The 25,079-nt window shown below is 40.4% G+C and overlaps 1 protein-coding gene across 1 annotated transcript in view; it reads left to right on the top strand.

Moving 5' to 3' along the window:
- rock1 (Rho-associated, coiled-coil containing protein kinase 1) overlaps positions 1-25,079 on the top strand; it is a 176,227-nt gene that overhangs the window by 74,320 nt on the left and 76,828 nt on the right. The window contains exons 11-14 of the mRNA XM_060823574.1: positions 2,812-2,878; positions 13,312-13,400; positions 13,619-13,667; positions 15,099-15,234. Of these exons, the coding sequence (XP_060679557.1) occupies positions 2,812-2,878; positions 13,312-13,400; positions 13,619-13,667; positions 15,099-15,234 (341 nt within the window). The remainder of the gene's footprint in view (positions 1-2,811; positions 2,879-13,311; positions 13,401-13,618; positions 13,668-15,098; positions 15,235-25,079) is intronic.

The raw sequence follows: 25,079 nt of genomic DNA, 5'->3' as shown, positions 1-25,079 counted from the left end.
TTCCCCCGTCTTAAAATCCCCCACCCTAGGGAAGAGACAACTACTATTAACTCTATCTTCACCTGATAAACTAGTATCAGGTCACCTCTCAACCTGCTACCTCCATTGGGAAAAGTCTCACCCAATCTAGCCATTCTTTATAATTTAACCTTGTAACCTTTTCATCTCTGGAATGTCAACCATTGAATTGACATAATTTGCTCCATTTTAGAGTCGACCTTTATTTCTGGATAAACGTTTTCTGCCATATCTCTTGCTTACATCTGTCCTGACATTACTACTGTTAATGTTTTCCCTTATTCGCCTACTATTGTGCCCGTGCCATATTACCATTCAACCCCACTTCTTGAGAGATACAATCTTCGTTTTGGACCAAAAGTCCCAAAGGCTTCCCACTTGAGTGCATCCGGTTTTAATTTACTGCTTAGCTCGGTCAAGTATTTCAAGTATTCTCTCAACTTCCTCTTGGCCAAATCTTCCCAATGGTCTTTGATTATCCTAGAGTACATAGGCAATTGACAGATCTTGATGAGAAATTATCCCTGAAAGCCTGTTGCTCCAGATTCCCTCCTTGTTTCTAATACGAAGTAAAGAAATATATGATAAATCCAAGTCCCTTCCCGTTCCGAACTACCCTTCAATCTTAATTCATCCCAGCTGTAACATCTGCTATTTCAACCTCTCAGTTGCCAGCCCATTTTGATATTGTCCAGTTAATGTGACCCAGCTTTGAAGTCATCCCATCTGGCTTCTGACCATTTAAGTATGTTTCTGTCCTTTCACTAATAGTGTTACCTACTACATTTTCCTCCAAGTTATGCATTTAATTTCATTTTTTGCGAAAGGTTATGAGAAACTAGGTAAAGAAACTGGTATTTACCTCAACAAGGAGTCAAAAATAGTGGATATTGGATACAAAGATCAGTGGGGATATCTGGAAAAGCTTTGAACTCAGAGGAACTCAATTCCTAGAAAGGTGGTAAAGATAGAAACTCTGACCACTTCTTTAAAAAAAAAGTTGAATTCTAAACTTTTTGAACAGCCATGGTCTGCTAGGCTCTGACCTACTGCAAGAAGCTAGAATTAGATTGGCATGATTTTACTGTTTGGCAAAGACAGGAGAGTCCAATTGACCAATTACTGTGTCATAATTTTTAAAAAATTTGTATGATTCTGCTTTTTTTTTTACAGTCCGGTTTCTGTTTTGTTTATAACACCAAGTCTACTTAGTCAGAAAGTCATGTACAATATTATCTATGGTTACATGATGGCACATTTTTTTCAACAACATGGTGATTACAGTGTTTTTCTTGTATTCATCTCCAATTCCAACTCTGAACAACTGTTCTACATGTTTCAACCTGCAGTTGAACCAATGCATCCAAGATAATCCTATCGTTTGTTTCTTTTTCTGCCGTAATGGTCAAAACTCATTTGCGTTTTCCTTGTTCTACATTTTCTCTTCTCCCAAAATCAAAGATTTTGCATGGACTATATAGTGTGCTTTACCAGTATTCCGTTTCATTCAAATCTGAGTTCTAACCCTCAAGTTACAAGTTTCCAACAACATTTTATGCATCTTCGTGGTTGCCTTTACTTGACCCATTTGACTGCTGACATCCTTAACCATGCTTCAATCATTTGTTAAATTTATTTCTCTCACAGTTTTAAGATGTCCATTAGGTTATTCCACATGTTTCCTTTACCCAAAATGCCAGCCTCACTAATACCACTCAGTAGCCCCATGCATTGAACTAACAATCTCAACCAAACACTTTCATAGCATGACCCCATTCTACTTCCAAAACTTTTTCCAGAGTTCATACCCTCTTTTGTTCCCTTCACCTCTGATTCTGGTCTTTCCTGCATTCCCCACTTATTCCTTTAAATCAGGAAACTTACTCTTACACTGTTCAACCTTGTTTCAGCTCTCTCCTTACAACATAGAATTTGGGACAACAAAGTGCCTGTTTTTCAGGCATAACTTTGAGGCAGAGAAGAAGCAGTTTTGCTATGTTATGTCTTGTGTTCCCACCATAAGTTACCATGTTAATTGTTCACATTTCTGTTAATCGTGCAAGGCTGGGCAGTTTTAAAGCTGCTTAGATATGTTAGAGGGTTCTAACACTCATCTCAGGATTCTCTCCAAGTTCAACTGAACTGTTCATACTTCAGCTTTCCTACATGGCCTAAAAGATATCCGCCAACATCAAGTACTGTGGAATGCTCCAGTGAGACAAGCTCATCAGTTGGGCTTCAGATTGGTTTCACAGGGTGGCACAACATCGAGGGCCAAAGGGCTTGTACTGCGCTGTAATGTTCTATGTTCTAATTGATTTCTTTAAATGAATACAACAAAAGATTTTGCCTGTTGCATCTTTCTGCTTATGACTTTTTTAAAAAACTTAATCAAATCCCATCTCTTAAAACAAGTTTAAGTCACCACACCTCATTCTTTTACTTTGCTCAACTCCTTGGGATTTTTTTTAATATTAAGATTTTACAAATGTAAGGTTTTTTTTAGCATCCTTGAGTTAGGTGGCCACTTGTACGTTTCTCATACTACTTTAAATAGCCTATGCTTTCTTGCACTTTTGTATTCTATTTAAAGTTTATCATGCATTCTGTTAAATGTATTTTTAAAACTGAATCAACCCTTGCATACTCAAGGTCTTGTTAAAACTGTATAAATTATTGTTTTTTTGTATTAAGATTGACCAGTTTAATTTGACTTTAAGTATTCACTGTTTCCATATGCCATTTTCTTGAAATGCTTCCATAAATTCTTCAATATTTCCATTATTTTTATAGGAGCTCCTCTGGTACTTCTAGACCAGCCAGTGACTGTAGAGAGAGTTCCACTATAGACAATAGTCAAGTAAGGATTTTATATTGCTTTCGGGTGATGATTTTGAATATTGTATAAAATAAAAAAGTCATGATTGTTCATCTCCCTATCCTAATCACATTGCACTCTGCAATCCAGGAAACAAGTTAATTTTTTTTAATATAAATATTTGTTAAAACATGAATTCTTGTCTCAAGCCAGTTTTTATGTAATAATAATTTGTGGTTTTGGAGTGGTGTGAAAGGAACAGAATTTGAAACAGCACCATCACTAACATTTATCCCAGGTTTTATTTTAGGTGGCTTTACAGACTCTGCAAAGCTTAAGTAGAGTGCAAGTTAGGTTTATGGTATTTAAAAGGGAAAGTGCAAAAAAGAAGTGATGAATAATGTAGAATGTGTGGTAAAGATGTGAAATGGAGATTAGAACAATGAAAGTCAATGTTATAAACCCTTTTATAACATTATAATAGTTACAAGAGACACATAGAATTGGCAGGAAGAAACATTTCCCCTTGGTGGAGGGATTAATGACCAGGGGGTGTGGATTTAATGTAAGGGGCAGAAGGTTTAGAGAGGATGTGAGGAAGAACCTTTTTACCCACAGGAAGTCACTGCCTGTGATGTGGTACAGACAAAAAATCTACAGATGCTAGAATCCAAAGTAGATAAATAGGAGGCTAGAAGGATGCAGCAAGCCAGGTAGCATCAGGAGGTGGAAAAGTCTGACATTTCGGGTATAACCCTTCTTCAGGAATGGGAGTGGCAGATAAAGAGAAGGGTGGGGGGGAAAGGGTTATGGGTGGAGAGGGGGAGGCAGAGGATTGAAGTGGTGATAGGTGAATACAGGGGGTAGGTACAACCTGGTAAGTGGATAGGTGGAATGAATCTGATTGGTGGTTGGTAGTTGGAAGGTGGGGTCAGTCAGTGGGGTGGAAGGATGGAGGAGATCTGGAAAGGGAGCGGGGGATGGGTGAGAAGGCTGTTTGAAATTGGAGAACTCAATATTGAGTCCTCCAGGCAGAAGATGAGATGTTGTTCCTCCAATGTGCAGTCTGATTCACTGTGGCAATGGAGGAGACTAAAGCTGGACGTGTTGGAGAGGGAATAGGAAGGAACACCTACCACCTGTGTTCACCGATCATTACCTCACCACTCTTTTCTTCTCCCTGCTCTTATCTGCAACTCCCTATACCCCCACCTCCACTCCTGAAGAAGGGTTTTACCCGAAACATCGGATATCTCCACCTCCTGATGCTGCCGAGCTTGCAGTGTTCTTCCAGTCGCTTGTTTGTCTACTTGTGATGTGGTAGAAGCAGTAACTCTCAAAACATTTAAGATGTACAAAGGAACCGCAATTATCCAAAGGACTCAGGTGGGGAGTATTTCATTTGGTTAATCAAATTCTGGATAATCGAATGCCGGATAATTGAGGTTCCTTTGTATTTAGATATGTACTTGTGATGCCAAGGCATGCATGGACAAAGGCGTAGTGTTAAAAAATGGGATGACCAGTGCAGACTCTATGGGCTGAAGGACCTTTTTCTGTGCTGTAAATATGATTAAAGGCTGATAAGTAAATAAAAACAAACGTTGTGTCTTTGGAAGAATAAAATAATGAGTGCAGGTGCAACTGCTTAGGAATGGAAGGGGCGATGTAGCTCTACAGGACAAAAGTATAAAAAATTATTTGATTACAGTGAACTCAGGGTTATTATTAATGGTATTGTGAGATTGGAATAAGCTGGTTAAATGGTGTATCCCAGGGGTTGGTGCTAGGTTTGATTTTGAGCACAGTATCAAATATATTATGATGCAAAGAAAGGTGTTTTGCAAGTGCAGTCAGAACAGAAAAGAGTTAGGGAGCGCATAACAGGTTAGTGGAGTTACCAGATCACTAGAAGATGTAATTAAGTGGGAGAAGATGTGAAGTGATACATTTTTTTACGAAAACAGTGTATATTGAAGGTTGTGAAGAAATCTTTAAGTTCAAATGATGGTTTCATACAGGTCTGCATGCAAGTTCATTTTTTTAAAAAATCATTTAGAGTTTTATTCTTGTCTTGAAATACAAGAATAAAGTATTTTGATGTATTTGTTCAATCTTGGGTACCCTGTTTAAAAAGAAATGTGCCCCATTTAAACTCACCAGGAACATGTAGACCCAGTTTGAATGCCCAGGGATAAGAAACTGTAATTATAAGGTTAAAAATCACACAACACCAGGTTGTAGTCCAGCAGGTTTAATTGGAAGTGCACTAGCTTTCGGAGCAACGCTCCTACTTCGTACACTCCAGTCCAACACCGGCATCTCCAAATCATGTAATTATATGAATGAACTTACTGTTTCTACTGGTAGCCATGATGTAGAGATGCCGGTATTGGACTGGGGTGGACAAAGTTAGAAGTCACACGACAGCAAGTAAAAACTCCCATCTGATGAAGATGCAATGCTCCAAAAGCTTGTGATTTTCAATTAATTAAACTGTTGGACTATAACCTGGTGTCATGTGACTTCTGACTATTTCTGCTGGAGCAGAGAAGAAATGGTTCTTAATTAAAAGGATGCTTGTATATTTCAGGACTTTATAACTTGTGTCAAGAAACATTTAAAAAAACATAAATTATGTTTTTTGCTTTTAAGACCATGAGACATCTCAAAGCATTTTACAGCCAATGTACTTTTGAAGTTTAGTCACTGTTTTAATGTAGGGGATGTGCCAATTGATCAGTACGCAATGAACTCTCACTAACAGCTTTGTGATAATGACCAGATAATCTGTTTTTGTAATGTTGATTTAGTGATAAATATTGCATGCGACACCAGGAGTAATCCCCCTACTTTCTGATGTAGTACCATGGAATGTTTTACATTTCACGTAGGAAGGCAAATTGGCCCTCAGTTTAAGTCTGTTCCAAATGACACCACTTCGTGTAGCACTGCTGTAGAGTGTCAGCTTTAATTTATACTCAAGCCCAGAGTGAGACTTGAACCTAGAACTGTCAGATTCATAGACAGTTACAAAGGTGTCAACTGAAACACATTGAAGTGAAATTTCTTCCATGTAAGAATTGGCTCAGCAAGTTGATCTACTATCTACTGAATACCTAAGCTACATAAACCAATATATCCTATTTTTAGTTCAATGCACAGTTGGCTTTATCCAAACAGGAGTGAGGACCACTAAAATTGTTACATTGATCCTAATTTAGGGAGGAGGAAAATTGGCCAGGGTTTCTTCTGATGATCACTATCTATCTGGTAAACCCTGCTACATCGATATCAGATGGCAAAACTATCAAATTTGACAATTATATGAAGAAATGTTACAGACAGAGGGATAAAAACATTGTTGTTTCATCTAAATAATATACTGAAAGCACCCTCACTGGAATCATTTGAGTGGCAGTTAACTTACAATGGAGTGTTCACAGCTGTTTATCGCTCACCTGTACTTAGGTTTGCATTTTAACTTTAACATTAAATCTATAATTCAGTTCTCAACTATTTGCCACAAATTATGGACAGCTTATCAAGAATATTCTATGTATACTATTATAACAGTTGTCACTGTAAAAACTACTTTGCCTTGAAGGGAATCTCTATTTTTTTTTTACCTAAATTGATTTGAGTTTAACTACATCACTTGAAATCTCCAAATTCTGTCTATTGTGAGTAAACTGCATTGTGAAATTGCCTTAAAGTTACAAAACTGTAGTACAGTATTTTTGTGATTTAATGCCAATGGCATGAACTGATAGAATTGCAAGTCACAAATTATTTAAATTAACAGTTGGGTGCATAATTAAAATTGTGTGCATAGAAATACTCCGTACATTACATGCTCCATAAAAATGTGTGAAGCATGACACTCAACAGCATTAACAATGAATAAACAGCATTATTGAGAATATCTTGTCAGGATTACCAGTTTTTTTTCAAGCTAGTTAGTTAATTCTTATCTGTGTAATCTAATAAATACTTCAGAGAAGGTGACTGATCATTTACTGCATTTGTCACAAGAATGTTGCCAAACTGTTGTATTGTTCAATTTGTCGTACTTTTAAGTTCAACCTTGATCTCTATGAATGCAGATGGGATTAAAAGTCTGAAGGGGTAAAAACAATGACTGCAGATTCTGGATTAGTGGTGCTGGAAGAGCACAGCTGTTTACTGCTCCTCGGATGCTGCCTGAACTGCTGTGCTCTTCCAGCATCACTAATCCAGAATTAAAAGTCTGAATGGCCTACTCCTGGCTCTATTTTTATAAGACCATAAGAAATAGGACCAGGAGTAAGGTCCTCAAGGCTGCTCCACCACTCAATATCATTATGATCCAACATTCATCATGTCCACTTTACTGCGTTTTTCCCGTAACCCTTGGTTGCTGTATTGATCAGGAATCTATCTATTTCAGCCTTAACTATGCAGAAGCTCTCTGCCCTTATACCTGTCTGTGACAAGGAGTTCTAAAACCACACAATCGTCTAAAAAGAAATTCCTTCTCGTCTCTGTCTTAAATCAGCCCTCCTTCATTCTGAGACTATGCCCTCTGGTCCTAGATTCTCCTTTAATTGATTCCAACAACAGATGTTAGGCAAATTGGCCCACAGTTACCTCCTTTTTGTCATGGAGATGTACAGCATGGAAACAGACCCTTCGGTCCAACCTGTCCATGCTGACCAGATATCCCAACCCAATCTAGTCCCACCTGCCACCCGTCCCTTTTTGAATAGAGGTGTTACATTGGCAGTTTTCCACTTTTCCTGTAATTCTCCAAAATCCAAGGAGTTTTGGAAAATTATAATCAATGCATCCATTATCTCTGTAGCTACTTATTTGTGGATGAGAGGATGCAAGCCATCAAGACCAGGATCTATCTGTATTTAGCTCCATTACTTTATTTAATTATACCTCTCTAGCGATGGTGATGGCACTTAATATCATCCCAATATTCTTTAGTGTTAATGGAGTATTCACAATATCTTATTCTGTAAAGACTGCATCAAAATATGTGTTTAACTCCTCTTCCATTTCCTCGTTCCCCATCACTATTTCTCTAGGTTCATTTTCTAAGGGGACGATGCTTGCTTTGAGCTGTCTCTTGCATTTTAAACAAAAAAGAAGCCCTTATTATGAGTTTTTATATTCTTGCTAGTTTGCCCTTTAGTTTATTTTCTCTGTCTTTATTATCTTTGTAGTCCTACTTTGCTGCATTCGGAATTTATCCCAGTCTTCAGCTTACCACTGACTTTAGCCTCCTCTTTCTTTCAATTTAATACTCTCTTTAATTTCCTTGCTTAACCATGGTTGGTTTATCCCTTTCTTATGATTTTCCTGTTTACTGGGATGTAGCTTCACTGGGGATTATGAATTACCTCCTAAATGTCTGCCACTGCTTGATTACTCTCTTTCCTGCTAATCTGTCCAGTCCACTTCTGCTAACTATCTTCATTTCATTGTAATTCCCTTCATTTAAGTTACACAGTTATTTTCAACACAAATTTCTCACACTCAGATTGAATATTGAATGTTATCATATGATGATCACTCTTCTGAGGGGATCCTTAACCCTGAGGTAATTTATTAAACCTGCCTCCTTAACTCATTGCCACATCCAGGATAGCTTGTTTCCTCATTGCCTCCGTGATTGTTGGTCTAGGACACTGTCCCTCAAGCAGTCTATGAATTTATCAGCATAAGCTATCCTTTCTAATTTAATTGACCCGAACAACATGAAAATTGAAGTTGCCCATAATTATTGCACCATTCCTTTTACATGCACCTATTACTTGTTGATTTCTACCCTTTTCTATAGTGTGTCTACTGTTTGGGGGTCTATCCACTATTCCTACCTGTGTCTTCTTTCTGTTGGTGTTAGTTACCTCCACCCATAGGAACACCATCCATGCCCAGATCATCTCTCGTAACTGTCCTTCTTTCATCTCTTCTTAACAATACTGCCCCACCAACTTTTCCTTCCCTTCTGCCTTTCCAAAAGGTCAAATATCCCTGAATGTTAAATTTCCAATTCTGATCTGCTTGTAACCATGTTTCCATAATGGCTAAAAGATCATAGCTATTTAAATTGATTTGAGTTGTCAATTCAACTACCTTATTCTGAATGCTTTGTGCATTAAGATATAAAGGCTTTAGGCTTGCTTTTTTGTCATTTCCGGACCTTTCCTTGTTTCTCTTTCTCTTGTCATTCTGTTTGGGTTCCCACCCCCTTCAATTCTAGCTAATACCCATCCCAACCATTTCAATCCTGCCCAGGTGTAACATGTCCAGTTTGTATTGGCTCCACCTCTCTCAGAGATCCCACTGGTCCAGGAATTTGAAACCTTCCCCCTTGCACCATCTTCCCAGCTATGTATTCAACTGAGTTATCCTGCCATTTCCACTCTGTGGCACTGGTAGTAATCCCAAGATTAACATCTTTGAGGTCCCACTTTTAAACTTGCTCTTGAACTTCCTATATTTGGCTTTTAGTACAGCTTCCCTTGTTTTTAATTGTTATCGATGTATGCCACAATCACTGGCAGTTCACCACCTCTTTCTAGAATCTCCTAAAGCCTAGTTAAAGCATCCTTGTCCCTAGCACCAGGGAGAAGCATACTATCCTGGAGTCTTGTTTGCAGCCCCAGAAATGTCTCTCTGTTCCTCTCGCAATTGAGTCCCTTTTAACAATTGCATTCCAACATTTTCTATCCCATGCAGCAGAACCAACCATGGTGCAATGAGCTTGGCTGTTACTTGTTTCCCCGAGAGGCTATTCCCCCTAGCAGTATCCAAAATTATATATCTGTTTTGCAAGAGAATAGCCACAGGAGTTCTACATTACTAGTGGGCTGCACGGTGGCACAGTGGTTAGCACTGCTGTCTCACAGCGCCTGAGACCCGGGTTCAATTCCAGACTCAGGCGACTGACTGTGTGGAGTTTGCACGTTCTCCCTGTGTCTGCGTGGGTTTCCTCTGGGTGCTCCGGTTTCCTCCCACAGTCCAAAGATGTGCGGATCAGGTGAATTGGCCATGCTAAATTGCCCGTAGTGTTAGGTAAGGGGTAAATGTAGGGTATGGGTGGATTGCGCTTCGGCGGGTCGGTGTGGACTTGTTGGGCCGAAGGGCCTGTTTCCACACTGTAAGTAATCTAATCTAATTACCTGCCTAATCCTGTTACTCTCCCTAATGGTCAGCCACTCCCTTTCTGCCTGTGGAGTCTTAACCTGCAGTGTGACCACCTCTCTGTACATGCTATCCATGATAAATTCCGACTTCACTGATGCTCCAAAGTGACCCCAGCTGTCAATCCAATTCCAAAACCCAGGCTACCTAAACTTCAACTGGAAACATTTTCTGCATACCTGCTGGTCCCAGTTTCCATACAGAGCAGGAGGAGCAAATCATGGTTATGAGCTCTCCTATCATAGCTTACCCCTTTGGAATGAACCTTTATTGGTTCCTTGAGATGAAATAATATCAATTAGTTTAAGGTTGTTCATCGTTTGACCTCGTGAAAACAGAACAAAAACAATAAACCACAAAATGAAGACTTTGCAAACTACAAGAATGATAGTAGTACAAATACCCGTTGTCTGTACTCAGCCAATAAGCAGTTTCTACTTGCCCAGTGATACTTCTGAATTCTGATCTAACCTCAGAGCTCTGCGCCTTGAAAGTTTCCTGCAGTTCTGCTTAGCTGCTGCTTTACAGATTCACTGTCTCTGACTATCGGTACTCTGTACTAAGTGTTCCTTAAGATTCCTCTTGCTCCTTATGTCCCAAATTCTCTAATACCTCTTCTATTAAAAAGCAGAAATATTCATTAATGAAAGAAGGGGAGAGCCTGACCACCACCTCCCTGTTTCACCAAGCTCCAGTTACACCACAAAGCAACAAAGTGACACTCCAGTGCAGACAAGGCAACACTGAACAAGGTCTCCTGGTGTGGCCCCTAATTCAAAGACTTCTGAAACTGAATTAAATTAGGTGTCTAATAAACTAGCTTAAAGTGTGTACCTGTAAAGTCTTATAGTTATTTTTTTCCTGAATGATTGTGTTGTAAATCATTTCCACCTTCAAAATATAACCCATAAAGCAGGTTGTTAGGCTAATTAAGAGTCATAGAATCATACAGCAGGAATTAGACCCTTCAGTCAAACTTGTCCATGCTGACCAGGCTTCCTGAGCTGAACTCGTCCCATTTGCCTGCGTTTGGCCCATATCCCTCGAAACCTTTCCGATTCATATGCCTGTCCAAATACCTTTTAATGTTATAATTGTACTTGTCTCTACCACTTTTTCTGGTAGCTCGTTCCATAAACATACCACCCACTGCTTGATAAATTTGCCCCTTCAATCCCTTTTGAATCTTTCCCCTCTCACCTTAAACTTATATCCTGTAGAGTGATAGAGATGTACAGCATGGAAACAGACCCTTCGGTCCAACCCATCCATACCAACCAGATATTCCAACCCAATCTAGTCCCACCTGGTAGCACCCGGCCCATATCCCTCCAAACCCTTCCTATTCATATACCCATCCAAATGCCTCTTAAATGTTGCAGTTGTACCAGCCTCCACCACTTCCTCTGCCAGCTCATTCCATACATGCATCACCCTCTGCGTGAAAAAATTGCCCGTTAGGTCTCTTTTATATCTTTCCCCTCTCACCCTAAACCTATGCCCTCTAGTTCTATATTCCTCGACCCCAGGGAAATTTACCCTAATTACCCTATCCATGCCCCTCATAATTTTGTAAACTTCAGTAAGGTCACCCCTCAGCCTCTGACACTCCAGGGAAAATAGCCCCAGCCTGTTCAGCCTCACCCTATAGCTCAAGTCCTCCAACCCTGGCAACAAATCCTTGTAAATCTTTTCTGAACCCTTTCAAGTTTCACAACATCTTTCCGATAGGAAGGAGACCAGAATTGTATGTAATATTCGAACAGTGGCCTAACCAACGTCCTGTACAGCCGCCACATGACCTCCCAAATCCTGTACTCAATACTCCGATCAATAAAAGAAAGCATACCAAACTACATATTTAGTTTTCGACTTGCCTCCTATGCTTCAGGGAAAAAAGTCCCAGCCTCTACTTATACCCTCCTCAAACTTTCCAGTCTTCGTAGCATCCTTGTTAATTTTTTTTTGCATGCTTTCCAGTTTAATAACATTCTTCTTTTATCAGGGTGTCCCAACTTGCATGCTGTACATCAAATGTGGGATTTGAAAAGTGTGGCGCTGGAAAGGCAGAGCAGGTCAGGCAGCATCCAAGAAGCAGGGAAGTTGATGTTTCAGGCATAAGCCCTTCATCAGAAATCTATATCAATAGAAAAGGTTTTGAGGGATATTGGCCAAATGCAGGCAAATGGGACAAGTTCAGTTCAGGAAGCCTGGTTGGCAAGGACAAGTTTGGCCAAAGGGTCTGATTCCTGTGTATGATTCTATGACTTTGAATTAGCCTAACTGTCTGCTTTATGGGTTATATTTTGAAGGGGGAGTTGACTTTACAACACAATCATTCAGGAAAAAAAAGAACTGAAAGACATTATGGGTACACAGTTGAAACTGGTTTATTAAGACACCCAATTTAATTCCGTTTCAGAAGTCTTTGAATTAGGGCCATAATAGGAGATCTTGTTCAGTTGCCTTGTCTGCACAGGAATGTCACTTGTTGCTTAGTGGTGAAACAGGGAGGTAGTGGTCAGGCTCGCCTTTTCTTTCATTAATGAGTATTGAAACATTCCTGATGAACAGCTTATGTTTGAAACAATGACTGCCCTGCTTCTTGTATGCAGCCTGACCTGCTGTGCTTTTCCAGCACTGCACTTTTTGACTTTGACTTTCCAGCATTTGCAGTCCCCAATTTCTCCCAATACTCCAAATGTGGCCTTATTCATGCCTTGTACAGCCATAACATGATGTCCCAACTCCTTACTCCGTGCTCTGTCTAAAGATAAGCATGCTGAACACCACCTTCACCACCTAGTCAACCTGTGACACCACATATGAACTGTGTACCTACACTCCTGTCTGTTAAACAACACTCCCAAGGACCATACCATTAACTGTGTAACTTCTACCCTGGTTTGTCTTACCAAAATGCAACACCTTGCATTTATTTAAATTAATCTCTGCAGTTCACCGGCCCAATGCCCAATGATCAAAATCCCATTGTACTCTTAGATAACCTTCTTTGCTGCCACAATGCCACCAAGTTTGGTGTCATCTGCAAATGTCAAATGAGTTGTTTATATATAAAGGCAATCTATTAGGGCAAGTTTGTACAGTCCTTCAATATTGGTAACTACCACTATTTATTTACAGCAATGAATTTAAACATGTCATGTGCTATATGCTATCACGTGCTTTGTCTTTTTCTGCTTGACATTTATTCTTGGATGTGTTGAAAATCATAGCCTAACTAATGGGTACTTCAACTTATCTATCTTGTTTTTAAGGTTGAAAATTTAAAAAAGACAGTTTATGAACTTGAAGAGCAATTACATAATGAAATAAAATTGAAGGATGAATGGGAACAAAAATACAGGTAAGGCACTATCTCAAACTGACCTTTCATTAGTCCTTTGGAGTCCCCACTAATTCCTTTAACTCTGCTTTTGGTTTGCAGCTCAAAACTCATGCCATGAACAGAGGTGCACATCATTTTTGAAACTACATTATGGTTAAGAGTGCTCTTGCATGTAGTGGGCACAAATTTGCACGTTATGCTTCCTGTTCATTACAATGTCAATGGTTTTGTTTTAGGTCAGCAAACACAAAGTTAGAAAAAACAACAAAGGAACTGGATGATGAGGTAATTTGTCTTGTATTCATATTTGGTTACAATTTGTCCTACTTCCTTTACAAGCATTGTTATTATGTTAACGTAGGAATATAACATTTGGGTATCACTGGAAAAACACACATTTTGTCCAAGCTTTTCATCTTGCACCCATCAGAACAATTCACAAGAAATACCAAAATCTTGAAACAAATACTGTGAATTACCATGTTCTTTCTGTCTGCAAATAATAGTGCCCTGTGTATTAAGCTAATAAAATAGATGTCAACCATTTCTGGTTCATTTCTCAGGGGAATGCCTTGACCAGTTTAAAATTTAAGCAAAGCATATCAGTTAATTGTCAGTTCCTCTCTTCAGCTATGTATAGGTATAAATAATGTTTTCACTTTACTTTGCTGTTTCTTGTAAATTGTCCTGATGAGTGTAAAATGAAAAGCTGCATGGAAGTGTGTCTTTTTTCAGCAATACTAAAGCTTTTTGCTCCCATCCTAAATTCCCATACTGCTAGGTGCATTAGTCAGAGGGAAATGGGTCTGGGTGGGTTACTCTTTGGAGGGTCGGTGTGGACTGGTTGGGCCGAAGGGCCTGTTTCCACACTGTAGTGAATCTAATCTAATCCCAGATGACCATCAATATAATATTTTAAGTTCATTAAATGTTAAAATATTTCTGTTAGTAAGTTGAACATTTTAAAATGTAATGTATTTGAGTTTTTCAAGAAGTATATGAATTATGAAAAATTCAGAATTTGTCAGTCTAATACAATAAATATGGATCAATTTTGTTCTTATTTAAAGCTATTGTATCTAAAATATAACAAAACTAAGGTTTAGAGATATTTGCTGGAGCTTGGGTATGTTTCCCAGAATGAGCAATAAGTGATTTCTATTCCAGTTACAAAATATGTTGTATTAAAATTTGTGATCGCTTTAAATTAAATTCACGTACTTTGGTTTTATCTTCATTTTGTTTAATGTAAAAGAAATTTTAAAGGTTCATGAGTATCGCCAGTGTCACACGAAACTGGGTAAAAACAATGACTGCAGATGCTGGAAACCAGAGTCTAGGTTAGAGTGGTGCTGGAAAAACACAGCAGTTCAGGCAGCATCCGAGGAGCAGTAAAATCGACGTTTTGGGCAAAAGCCCTTCATTAGGAAGGGCATTAGCCCTTCACACAAAACTGGCAAACAACTAAGTTTAGGCTTTTAGATTGATAAGGAATCACATTCATAAAATATCACAGCAAGTTTTTGAATACAGTACTTTTAATGTAGACAAATATATCTGAGAGCATGTAGTGAAGGATTCTGTCAGAAGTAGCAAGGTTGAAGGGAGAGCAACTCCAGCCTCAAACCAGAGTTCTCAACTTAAATAAGGTCAATCTGATATTTTCTTTCATTCGCTGAAAATGTTTCTCCATTGAGATTTTGTCTTTTTCTGTAGGTCAGTGCACAAAAATGTTTAGAGGTTAATGTGTCCCAGCTTGAAAAGGAAAAATTAATGCTGCAGCACAAAATTAATGAATACCAAAGGAAAGTGGAACAAGAGGCTGAAAAGAGACGAAACATGGAAAATGAGGGTGAGTTCAGTGTCTTTTTCGTCAAATGTGAGACTGGAATTTCTCTAAATAATTGTCTTGAGGTAATTGTCTTGAATTTCAGGAAACTTGGTATTCTGGAAGAAAAGGAAAACAGGGTTAATAAAGGAAGATATCACTGCACTGGTTTGAGGTGATGTAGGTGTATTAGATTATGATGTGGAAACGAGGAATATCAAGGGAAAGACATGGGTGGGAGTCATCTGTAGGCGTCCAACATGTTGCCTCATTGTAGATCAAAGAGTAAATCAGGAGATAATAGAAGCATGTGAAAAGGGTACTACCACTGTCATAAGTGATATTAATCTGCATATTATTTGTACATATCAGATGGGCAAGTGTAAATTGGAAGTCAACTTTGTAGAGTACATCAGGGATTTTGTTTTAGAGCAGTATGTTGAACAACCCACCAAGGAATGGAATATTAAAAAGCTAGTGATGTGTAATGAAGTATGATTTATAAAAGCTCTCATAGTAAAGGATTCTCTCAGAAATAGCAATCACAACATGGTAGAATTTCAAATTCAGTTTGAGGTCAACATTTAAGCAGCTATTTCAAAATGGTCAGCAAAAATGCATTCTGATCAAAAAGAACTCTGAGAATGATGAACCACCCATAGCTAACAAAAGCAGTCATGAAGTATATCCAGTCAAAAACTAAGGCACACAAATTGGCATAAACTTATAGTAATTAGATGTTTGGAATTTTTTTTAGGAAACAGCAACAAATAATTTAAAACTTATGAATGGGGAGAAAATTGATTATGAAAGTAAATTGGCAAGAATTGCAAAAAGAAACAGCTAAAATTTTCACAGGTATCTAGAAAGTACGTAGCTGAAGTGAGTGTGAGACCCTTGGAGGATGTGACTGAGAAATTGATAACAGCGAACATGGATAATTTACACCAATATTTTGCATCGATCTTCATGGTGGAGAATACAATAAATATCTCAAAACTATCAGATAAGCAAGATACTAATGGAAGGAGAGCTCATGTAACAGCTTTTTATCACAAGGGACAAAGTGTTTGACACGAATGGAATTGAAGGCCAATATAACACCTGAACCCCAAGGTTTTAAATTAAGTGCTTCCAGAGATAATGTTGGCACTGGTTGATTTATTCCAGAATTACTGGATTCCATAGGGTTCCAGAAAAGTCAAAACTGCCAGTGAGATGACCCTGCTCAAGAAGGGAGGGAGACAGAAAGCAGGAAACTACGGGCCAATTAGCCTGACATTTGTCATTGGGATATTGCTGAGTTCATTATTAAGGAAGAAATAGTGAAACATTTAGGAAAGTTTAAAGCAATTAGATAGTGTCAACATGGTTTTGTGAAAAAGAAATCATGTTTGATGAATTTGTGATAGAACAAAGTTGATGAACGGGAACCAATATTGCCCAGAAGGTAATTGACAAGGCATCTTATAAAAAGCTATTACGCAAGCTAGGAGCTCATGGTGTAATGTAATTGCATGGATCGAGGATTGGTTAAACACAGACAACCGAGGATTGGGATTACTATGCTTTTTTCAGGTTGGCAAGGTGTAGCTGGTGGACTGCCACAACGATCGATCCTAGGAAATCAATCATTTATGACTGATATTAATGACTGAGGAGGAGAATTATAACTGTGCATGAATAAGCTACTTCTTGAAAGCAACTCCTGCTGCTTTGCTCATTACCTCCACCAAGCTTCACTTCCTCCTGCTCGTTGCCTTTCTCATGCCCTTTGTACCCTCCCACTTGCCACTCCGATACCCTTGCACTCTTGTTGCTTTTTGCTTACAGGCCCTCTCTCAAGCTTTTGCTCAAGGACTTGGAAAGGAACAGCAAGAGGAAATCAGTGAGTGGCGTGGTTTCAGATTGGAATGAAGGGTAGTGAATGAGGTGGTGAGAGAGGTAGTATGTTCGGGAGAGTCAGGTGAATTGGAGATTGAAACTGCAAGCAGGAAGGATGTGAGGGAGAGGGAAGTGGCGAGGGAGTCATAAGGTGGGTACTAAGTAGAAAGGAACAAGAACAGTAAATGGCTCAGCAAGAGGGACAGCACGTAATGGTCAGTGAGGGGTTCAATAGACAGAAGTGGTAAGTGGAAGGAACGATGGGCTTGGGAAGTGGAAGCAGCATGTGAGAGATGGATCTGGAGACTGGAAAAACTGAGTGGGATGCAAATGTGAAGAAGAATTTTGGGTCAATAAAGTTGAATGCAATACAAAAATTATAGGTCAGGAATGTAAAGCATTTCATCGTGTATTTTTAAATAGAAAAATGATTTTCATTTAGCACATTTTGTTTTTCACACTGTTATTTTGGAAAACCTAAGTACAAAATATTCCTGACAATGTAGATGTTCAATTAAGGTACAATAAAAGAGGGTTTCAGGGTATAAATACAAGTTGTTAAACTGGCACTAAACGTGAATAAAGACATTTTAAAGAAAAATCGAACAAACATTTGGTGTGTTATTACTGGGAAAATTGAATCGAGCAAAGAACAGAAAATTACAGCACAGGAACCGGCCCTTTGGCCCTCCAAGCCTGCGCCGATCCAGATCCTCTATCTAAACCTGTCGCCTATTTTCTAAGCATCTGTATTGCTCTGCTCCCTGCCCATTCATGTATCTTAAATGACGCTATCGTGCCTGCCTCTGCCACCTCCACTGGCAACGCATTCCAGACACCCACCATCCCCTGCGTAAAGAACTTTCCATGCTTATCTCCCTTAAACTTTTCCCCTTTCGATTTTGGACTCATGATCCCTAGTAATTGAGACTCCCACTCTGAGAAAAAGCTTCTCGCTATCCACACTGTCTATACCACTCATGATTTGTAGATCTCAATCAGGTTCCCCCCAACCTCCGTCTTTCTCATGAAAAAAATCCTAATCTACTCAACCTGTAGTGTCCTCCATACCAGGCAACATCGTGGTGTACATCCTCTGCACCCTCTCCAAAGCATCCACATTCTTTTGGTAATGTGGCGACCAGAACCCGTATGCAGTATTCAAAATGTGGCCGAACCAAAGTCCTATACAACTGTAATATGACCTGTCAACTCTTGTACTCAACATCCTGTCCGATGAAGGAAAGCCTTCTTGACCACTCTTGACCTGCATTGCCACCTTCAGGGTACAATGGACCTGAACACCCAGATCTCTCTGTACATCAATTTTCCCCAGAACTTTTCCATTTATTGTATGTTTGCTTTTGAATTGGATCTCCCAAAATGCATCACCTCACCTTTGCCCAGATTTAACTTCTAGGAGGAAATGAGGACTGCAGATGCTGGAGATCAGAGCTGAAAATGTGTTGCTGGAAAAGCGCAGCAGGTCAGGCAGCATCCAAGGAGCAGGAGAGTCGACATTTCGGGCATGAGCCTGAAGAAGGGCTCAGGCCCAAAATGTTGACTCTCCTGCTGCGCTTTTCCAGCAACACATTTTCAGCCCAGATTGAATTTCATCTGCCAATTCTCCGCCCAACTCTTCAATCTATCTATATTCTATATTCGCTGACATTCCCCTTCACTAACTGCTACTCCACCAATCTTAGTGTAATCTGCAAATTTGCTAATCAGACCACCTAGACCTTCCTCCAGATCATTTATGTATATCACAAACAACAGTGGTCCCAGCATGATCCCTGTGGAACAACACTGGTCAGAGTTCTCCATTTTGGGAAACTCACTTTCACTCCTACTCTGTGACCCCTATTGCCCAGCCAGTTCTTTATCCATCTAGCTAGTACACCCTGGACCTATGCAACTTTCTCCATCAGCCTACATGGGGAACCTTATCAAACACCTTACTGAAGTCCATGTATGTGACATCTACAGTCCTTCCCTCATCAACCAACTTTGTCACTTCCTCAAAGAATTCCATTAGGTGGGTAAGACATGACCTTCCTTGCACAAAACCATGTTACTTCTCACTGATAAACCCATTTTATTCCAAAGGGAATAGCTCCTATCCTTCAGTATCTTCTCCAGCAGTTTCCCTACCACTGACGTCAGGCTCACTAGTCTGTAATTAACTGGATTATCCCTGTTACCCTTCTTAAACAAGGGACAACATTAACAATTCTCCAATCCTCTGGGACCTCACCCATGTTAAAGGATGTTGCAAAGATATCTGTGAAGGCCCCAGCTATTTCCTCTCTCACCTCCCTCAGTTACCTGGGATTGATCCCATCTGGACCCGGGGACTTGTCCACCTTAATGCCTTTTAGAATACCTAAGACTTCCTCCCCCCTTAAGAAGACTTGACCTAGAGTAATCAAAATCTATCCCTAACCTCAACATTCATCACGTCCCTCTCCTCGGTGAATATCGATGCAAAGTACTCATTAAGAATCTCACCCATTTTCTCTGACTCCACGCATAACTTTCCTCTCATTTCCTTGAGTGGGCCAACCCTCTTGCTCCTTATATATGAATAAAAGGCTTTGGGATTTTCCTTAACTTTGTTTGCTAAAGATATTTCATGACCCTTTTAGCTCTCATAATTCCTTGTTTCAGACTGGTCCTACATTCCTGATATTCTTCCAAAGCTCCACTTGTCTTCAGTTGCCTAGACTTTATGTATGCTTCCTTTTTCCTGATTTGGAGATGCTGGTGTTGGGCTGGGGTGCACAAAGTTAAAAATCACACAACACCAGGTTATAGTTCACAGGTTTAATTGGAAGCACATTAGCTTTTGGAGCGCCGCTCCAATTTCACCTGTCATCCATGGTTTCCTAATCTTACTATTTCTATCCCTCATTTTCACAGGAACATGTTTCTCCTGCACTCTAATCAACCTTTCTTTAAACGCCTCCCATATATCAAATGCGGATTTACCTTCAAACAACTGCTCCCAATCTACATTCCCCAGCTCCTGCTGAATTTTGGTATAGTTGGCCTTCCCCCAATTTAGCACTCTTCCTTTAGGACCACTCTCGGGTTTGTCCATGAGTATTCTAAAACCTACGGAATTGAGATCACTATTCCCAAAGTAATCCCGTACTGAAATTTCAACCACCTGATTGGTCTCATTCCCCAGCATTAGGTCCGGTACAGCCCCTTCCTGAGTTGGACTATTTACATACTGCTCCATAAAACCCTCCTGGATGCTCCTTACAAATTGTGCTCCATCTAGACCTCTAACATTAAGTGAATCCCAGTCAATGTTGGGAAAAATTAAAATCTATCGCCACCACCCTGTTGATCCTAAATCTTTCCATAATCTGTTGACATATTTGTACCTATACTGGGTGGCACGGTGGCTCAGTGGTTAGCACTGCTGCCTCACAGTACCAGGAATCCGGTTCGATTCCCATCTCGGGCTACCAACTGTGTGGAGTTTGCACATTCTCCCCTTGTCTGCATGGGTTTCCTCTGGGTGCTCTGGTTTCCTTCCACAATCCAAAAGATGTGCAGGTCAGGTGAATTGGCCATGCTAAATTGCCAATAGTGTTAGATGCATTAGTCAGGGGTAAATGTAGGGTAGGGGAATGGGTCTGGGTAAGTTGCTCTTCAGAGGGTCAGTGTGGACTTGTAGGGGCTGAAGGGCCTGTTTCCATACTGTAGGGAATTTAATCTAATCTAATCTCATGATTGCTGTTGGGAGGCCTATAGTACAGTCCCAATATTATTACTGCACTCTTCCTATTTCTGAGCTCTGCCCATATTGCCTCACTGCTCAAGTCCTCCACAGTGCCCTCCTTCAGCACAGCTGTGAAATTCTCTCTGACCAGTAATGCAACTCCTCCACCCCTTTTACCTCCCTTTCTGTCCCACCTGAAGCATCGCTATCCTGGGAAATTTATGCTAATCATGATTTGGAGACGCCAGTGTTGGACTGGAGTTTACAAAGTTAAAAATCGCACAATACCAGGTTATGGTCCAACAGGTTTATTTGGAAGCATTAGCTTTTGGAGTACTGCTTCTTCATCAGGCAATTGTGGAGAATAAGATTGCTATAAATTCTGTGTTTTACAAAAGTTTACATTGTGATGTAACTGAAATTATATATGAAAAAGACCTGGATTTTTGTTAAGTCTTTCATCTTTTAAAATGACCATGTTGATTTCAGTTCTTTCATATGTAAATTGCAAAACCTTTCTTAAAAAGTTACTTTAACAATTGGTGTGATGTCGGCCCAGATAAGGTATTGAAGGTGTTAACTCCTTGTGAGGCTGTCTGTGCCACAATGATCAGACTGATTCTAATCTAAAAAATGGATTTGCAGAATCTTACATGGATTCATGCAGTTTTTGAGCAAAGTAAAATGTAATTCTACAAGTACAAATTCATCCCACAAGCTTGTATATGTATGTATATGTGTACGTGTGCATATGTGTGTGTGCGTGCATACGTTGGGGGGGCTGATGTTATGAGTATCTGTGAGTGGATGTATGTATGTCTGTGAGTGTGAGTGTCAAGGGTTTTAAGTCTGCGAGAGGGTGTGTGTGTGTGTGTGTGTGTGTGTGTGTGTGTGTGTGTGTGTGTGTGTGTGTGTGTGTGTGTGTGTGTGTGTGTGTGTGTGTGTTTGGGGTCACCTGTAGTATGACATGAACCCAAGGTCCCGGTTGAGGCCATCCCCATGGGTGCCAAACTTGGCTATCAGCCTCTGCTTGGCCACTCATCCCAAGTACTTCTCGTGTAGGCGACTTTCTGCCTTCCAAAGATACACAAAGCCATTTTTTAGATTAGAATCAGCTTGACCATTGTGGTACAGACAGCCTCACAAGGAGTTGACATCTTAAATAGCTTACCTGGGCCAACATGACACCAGTTGTTAATGTGCACTTGAGAATGTAACTTTTAAAAAAGGTTTTGTGATTTACATATGAAAAAACTGAAACCAACATGGTTATTCTAAAAGATTAGAAACTTAAACAATCTGGGTCATTTTCAGTTATATAATTTCAGTTACATCACACTGTAAACTTGTGCTATAAATTCTATGTCTTACAAGCTTATTCTCCACAATCACCTGATGAAGGAGCAGCGCTCTGAAAGCTAATGCTTCCAAATAAACCTGTTGGACTATAACCTGGTGTTGTGATTTTTAACTTTATGCCAATCTTACGCTTCCCTCAACCAAGTCTCAGTATTAGCAATAACATCATACTCCCAGGTACGAATCCAAGCCCTAAGTTCTTCTACCTTACCTACTACACCACTTGCATAAAAACAACTGCACCTCAGACCACCAGTTCCTTTGTATTTATTGTCTGCTTCCTGCCTACTCTTACTTTTAGCTGAAAATGTGTTGCTGGAAAAGTGCAGCAGGTCAGGCAGCATCCAAGGAGCAGGAGAATCGACGTTTCGGGCATGAGCCCTTCTTCAGGTCAGGACCCCTCCCCGAACTGGTCTCAATGTCCCAAAAATCTGAACCCCTCTCTCCAGCACCTTCCCTCAAGCCACGCATTCATCCTGCCTATTCTTTCATTTGTACTCTGACTCGCATGTGGCTCTGGTAGCAATCCTAAGGTTACCACCTCTGAAGTCCTACTTTGCAACTTAGCTCCTAACTCCCTAAATTCTGCTTGTAGGATCTCATCCCATTTTTTAACCTATATTATTGGTGCCCATATGCACCACGACATCTGGCTGTTCACCCACCCCCTTCAGAATGTTCTGCAGTCGATCGGTGTACTTGGGAGGCAACATACCATTCGGGAGTCTCATTTTCAACCACAGAATTGCCTAACTACTCCCCTTATAATTGAATCCTCTATGACTGTAGCCCTTCCAATCTTTTTCCCGCCCTTCTGTACAGCAGAGCCGGCCCCGGTGCCATGAACCTGGCTACTGATGCCTTCCCCTGGAAAGCCGTTTCACCCAATAGTATTCAAAATGGTATACCTGTTTTGCAGGTAGGTGACCGCAGGGAATATCTGCACTGCCTTCCTGCTCTTTCTCTGCCTTTTGGTCACCTATTCCCATTCTCTGTCGGCAATCCTGATCTACAGTGTGAGCAATTCACGAAATGTGCCGTCCACAACCTCCTCAGCATTGCGTATGCTCCAAAGTCAGTCCACCCGCAGCTCCAGAGCTGTCATGCAGTCTAACAAGAGTTGCAGCTGGACACACTTCCTGCATGTAAAGGAGCCACGGACATCAGCCGCGTCCCTGAGCTCCCACATTGAGCAAGAAGAGCATAACGCGAGCCTGAGATCTCCTGCCATTTTTAATCTTAAACTTAACTTAGATAAATGAAAAGGAAAAGAAAAGATTTTATTAATCACACGATAATAAAAGAAATAAAAACCTTACCTTATTAACACATCACAGACTCTTTATTTTCTTTTTTGGTTTGGTTAGAGGAGGAGGGCAGATGAGAGACACTACACATGGAATGCCTTTGGTTCAGCTGCTACCCAAATATATCGGTTCCCTCACCGTCCCAGAGCGCAATTCGACCACTTCCAGTCAGCTCCTTGATCTCACTGCTCCCACCGCTGCTGCAAATGAAGGCCGCTGACACTCAAGGGAAGTCCTTTTAAGAGGGAAATTTATCTTCCTGACAGTCCCCTGGTCGTTGCTCTCACCACTCCTGCCGCTGCTGCAAATGAAGAGCAGTAGAGAATTTATGCCAAGCTTTCACAGAATTTCATTAGACCATCTTGCACCTCCACTAAGACCACCCATTTTCACCTCTGTAAAATTTCAAATTTGTTTACATTTCATAGAGTCATAGAGATGTACAGCACGGAAACAGACCCTTCGGTCCAAATCGTCCATGCCGACCAGATATCCCAACCCAATCTAGTCCCACCTGCCAGCACACGGCCCATATCCCTCCAAATCCTTCCGATTCATATACCCATCCAAATGCCCCTTAAATGTTGCAATTGTACCAGCCACCACATCCTCTGGCAGCTCATTCCATACACGTACCACCCTCTGCATGAAAAAGTTGCCCCTTAGGTCTCTTTTATATCTTTCCCCTCTCACCCTAAATTTATGCCCTCTAGTTCAGGACTCCCTGACCCCAGGGAAAAGACTTTGTTTATTTATCCTGTCCATGCCCCTCATAATTTTGTAAACCTCTATAAGGTCACCCTTCACCTCCAACGCTCCAGGGAAAACAGCCCCAGCCTGCTCAACCTCTCCCTGTAGCTCAGATCCTACAACCCTGGCAACATCCTTGTAAATCTTTTCTGAACCCTTTCAAGTTTCACAACATCTTTTCGATAGGAAGGAGACCAGAATTGCACGCAATATTCCAATAGTGGCCTAACCAATGTCCTGTACAGCCGCAACATAACCTCCCAATTCCTTTACTCAATACTCCGACCAATAAAGGAAAGCATACCAAATGCCTTCTTCACTATCCTATCTACCTGTGACTCCACTTTCAAGGAGCTATGAATCTGTACTCCAAGGTCTCTTTGTTCAGCAACACTCCCTAGGACCTTACCATTAGGTGTATAAGTCCTGCTAAGATTTGCTTTCCCAAAAAGCAGCAGCTCGAATTTATCTGAATTAAACTCCATCTGCCACTTCTCAACTCATTGGCCCATCTGGTCCAGATCCTATTGTGATCTGAGGTAACCCTCTTTGCTGTCCACTACACCTCCAATTTTGGTGTCATCTGTAAACTTGCTAGCCTTACCTGTTATGCTCGCATCCAAATCATTTATGTAAATGACAAAAAGTTGAGGATCCAGCACCGATCCTTGTGGCACTCCACTGGTCACAGGCCTCCTGTCTGGAAAAAAACCCTCCACCACCACCCTCTGTCCTCTACCTTTGAGCCGGTTCTGTATTCAAATGGCTAGTTCTCCCTGTGTTCCATGAGATCTAACCTTGCTAATTAGTCTCCCATGGGGAACCTTGTCGAA

This window comes from Hemiscyllium ocellatum, chromosome 4, assembly GCF_020745735.1.
Source record: "Hemiscyllium ocellatum isolate sHemOce1 chromosome 4, sHemOce1.pat.X.cur, whole genome shotgun sequence".
Classification (NCBI taxonomy): Eukaryota; Metazoa; Chordata; class Chondrichthyes; order Orectolobiformes; family Hemiscylliidae; genus Hemiscyllium; species Hemiscyllium ocellatum.
Note: the sequence above shows the minus strand (reverse complement) of the source record. Positions and strands in the feature narration are given on the sequence as shown.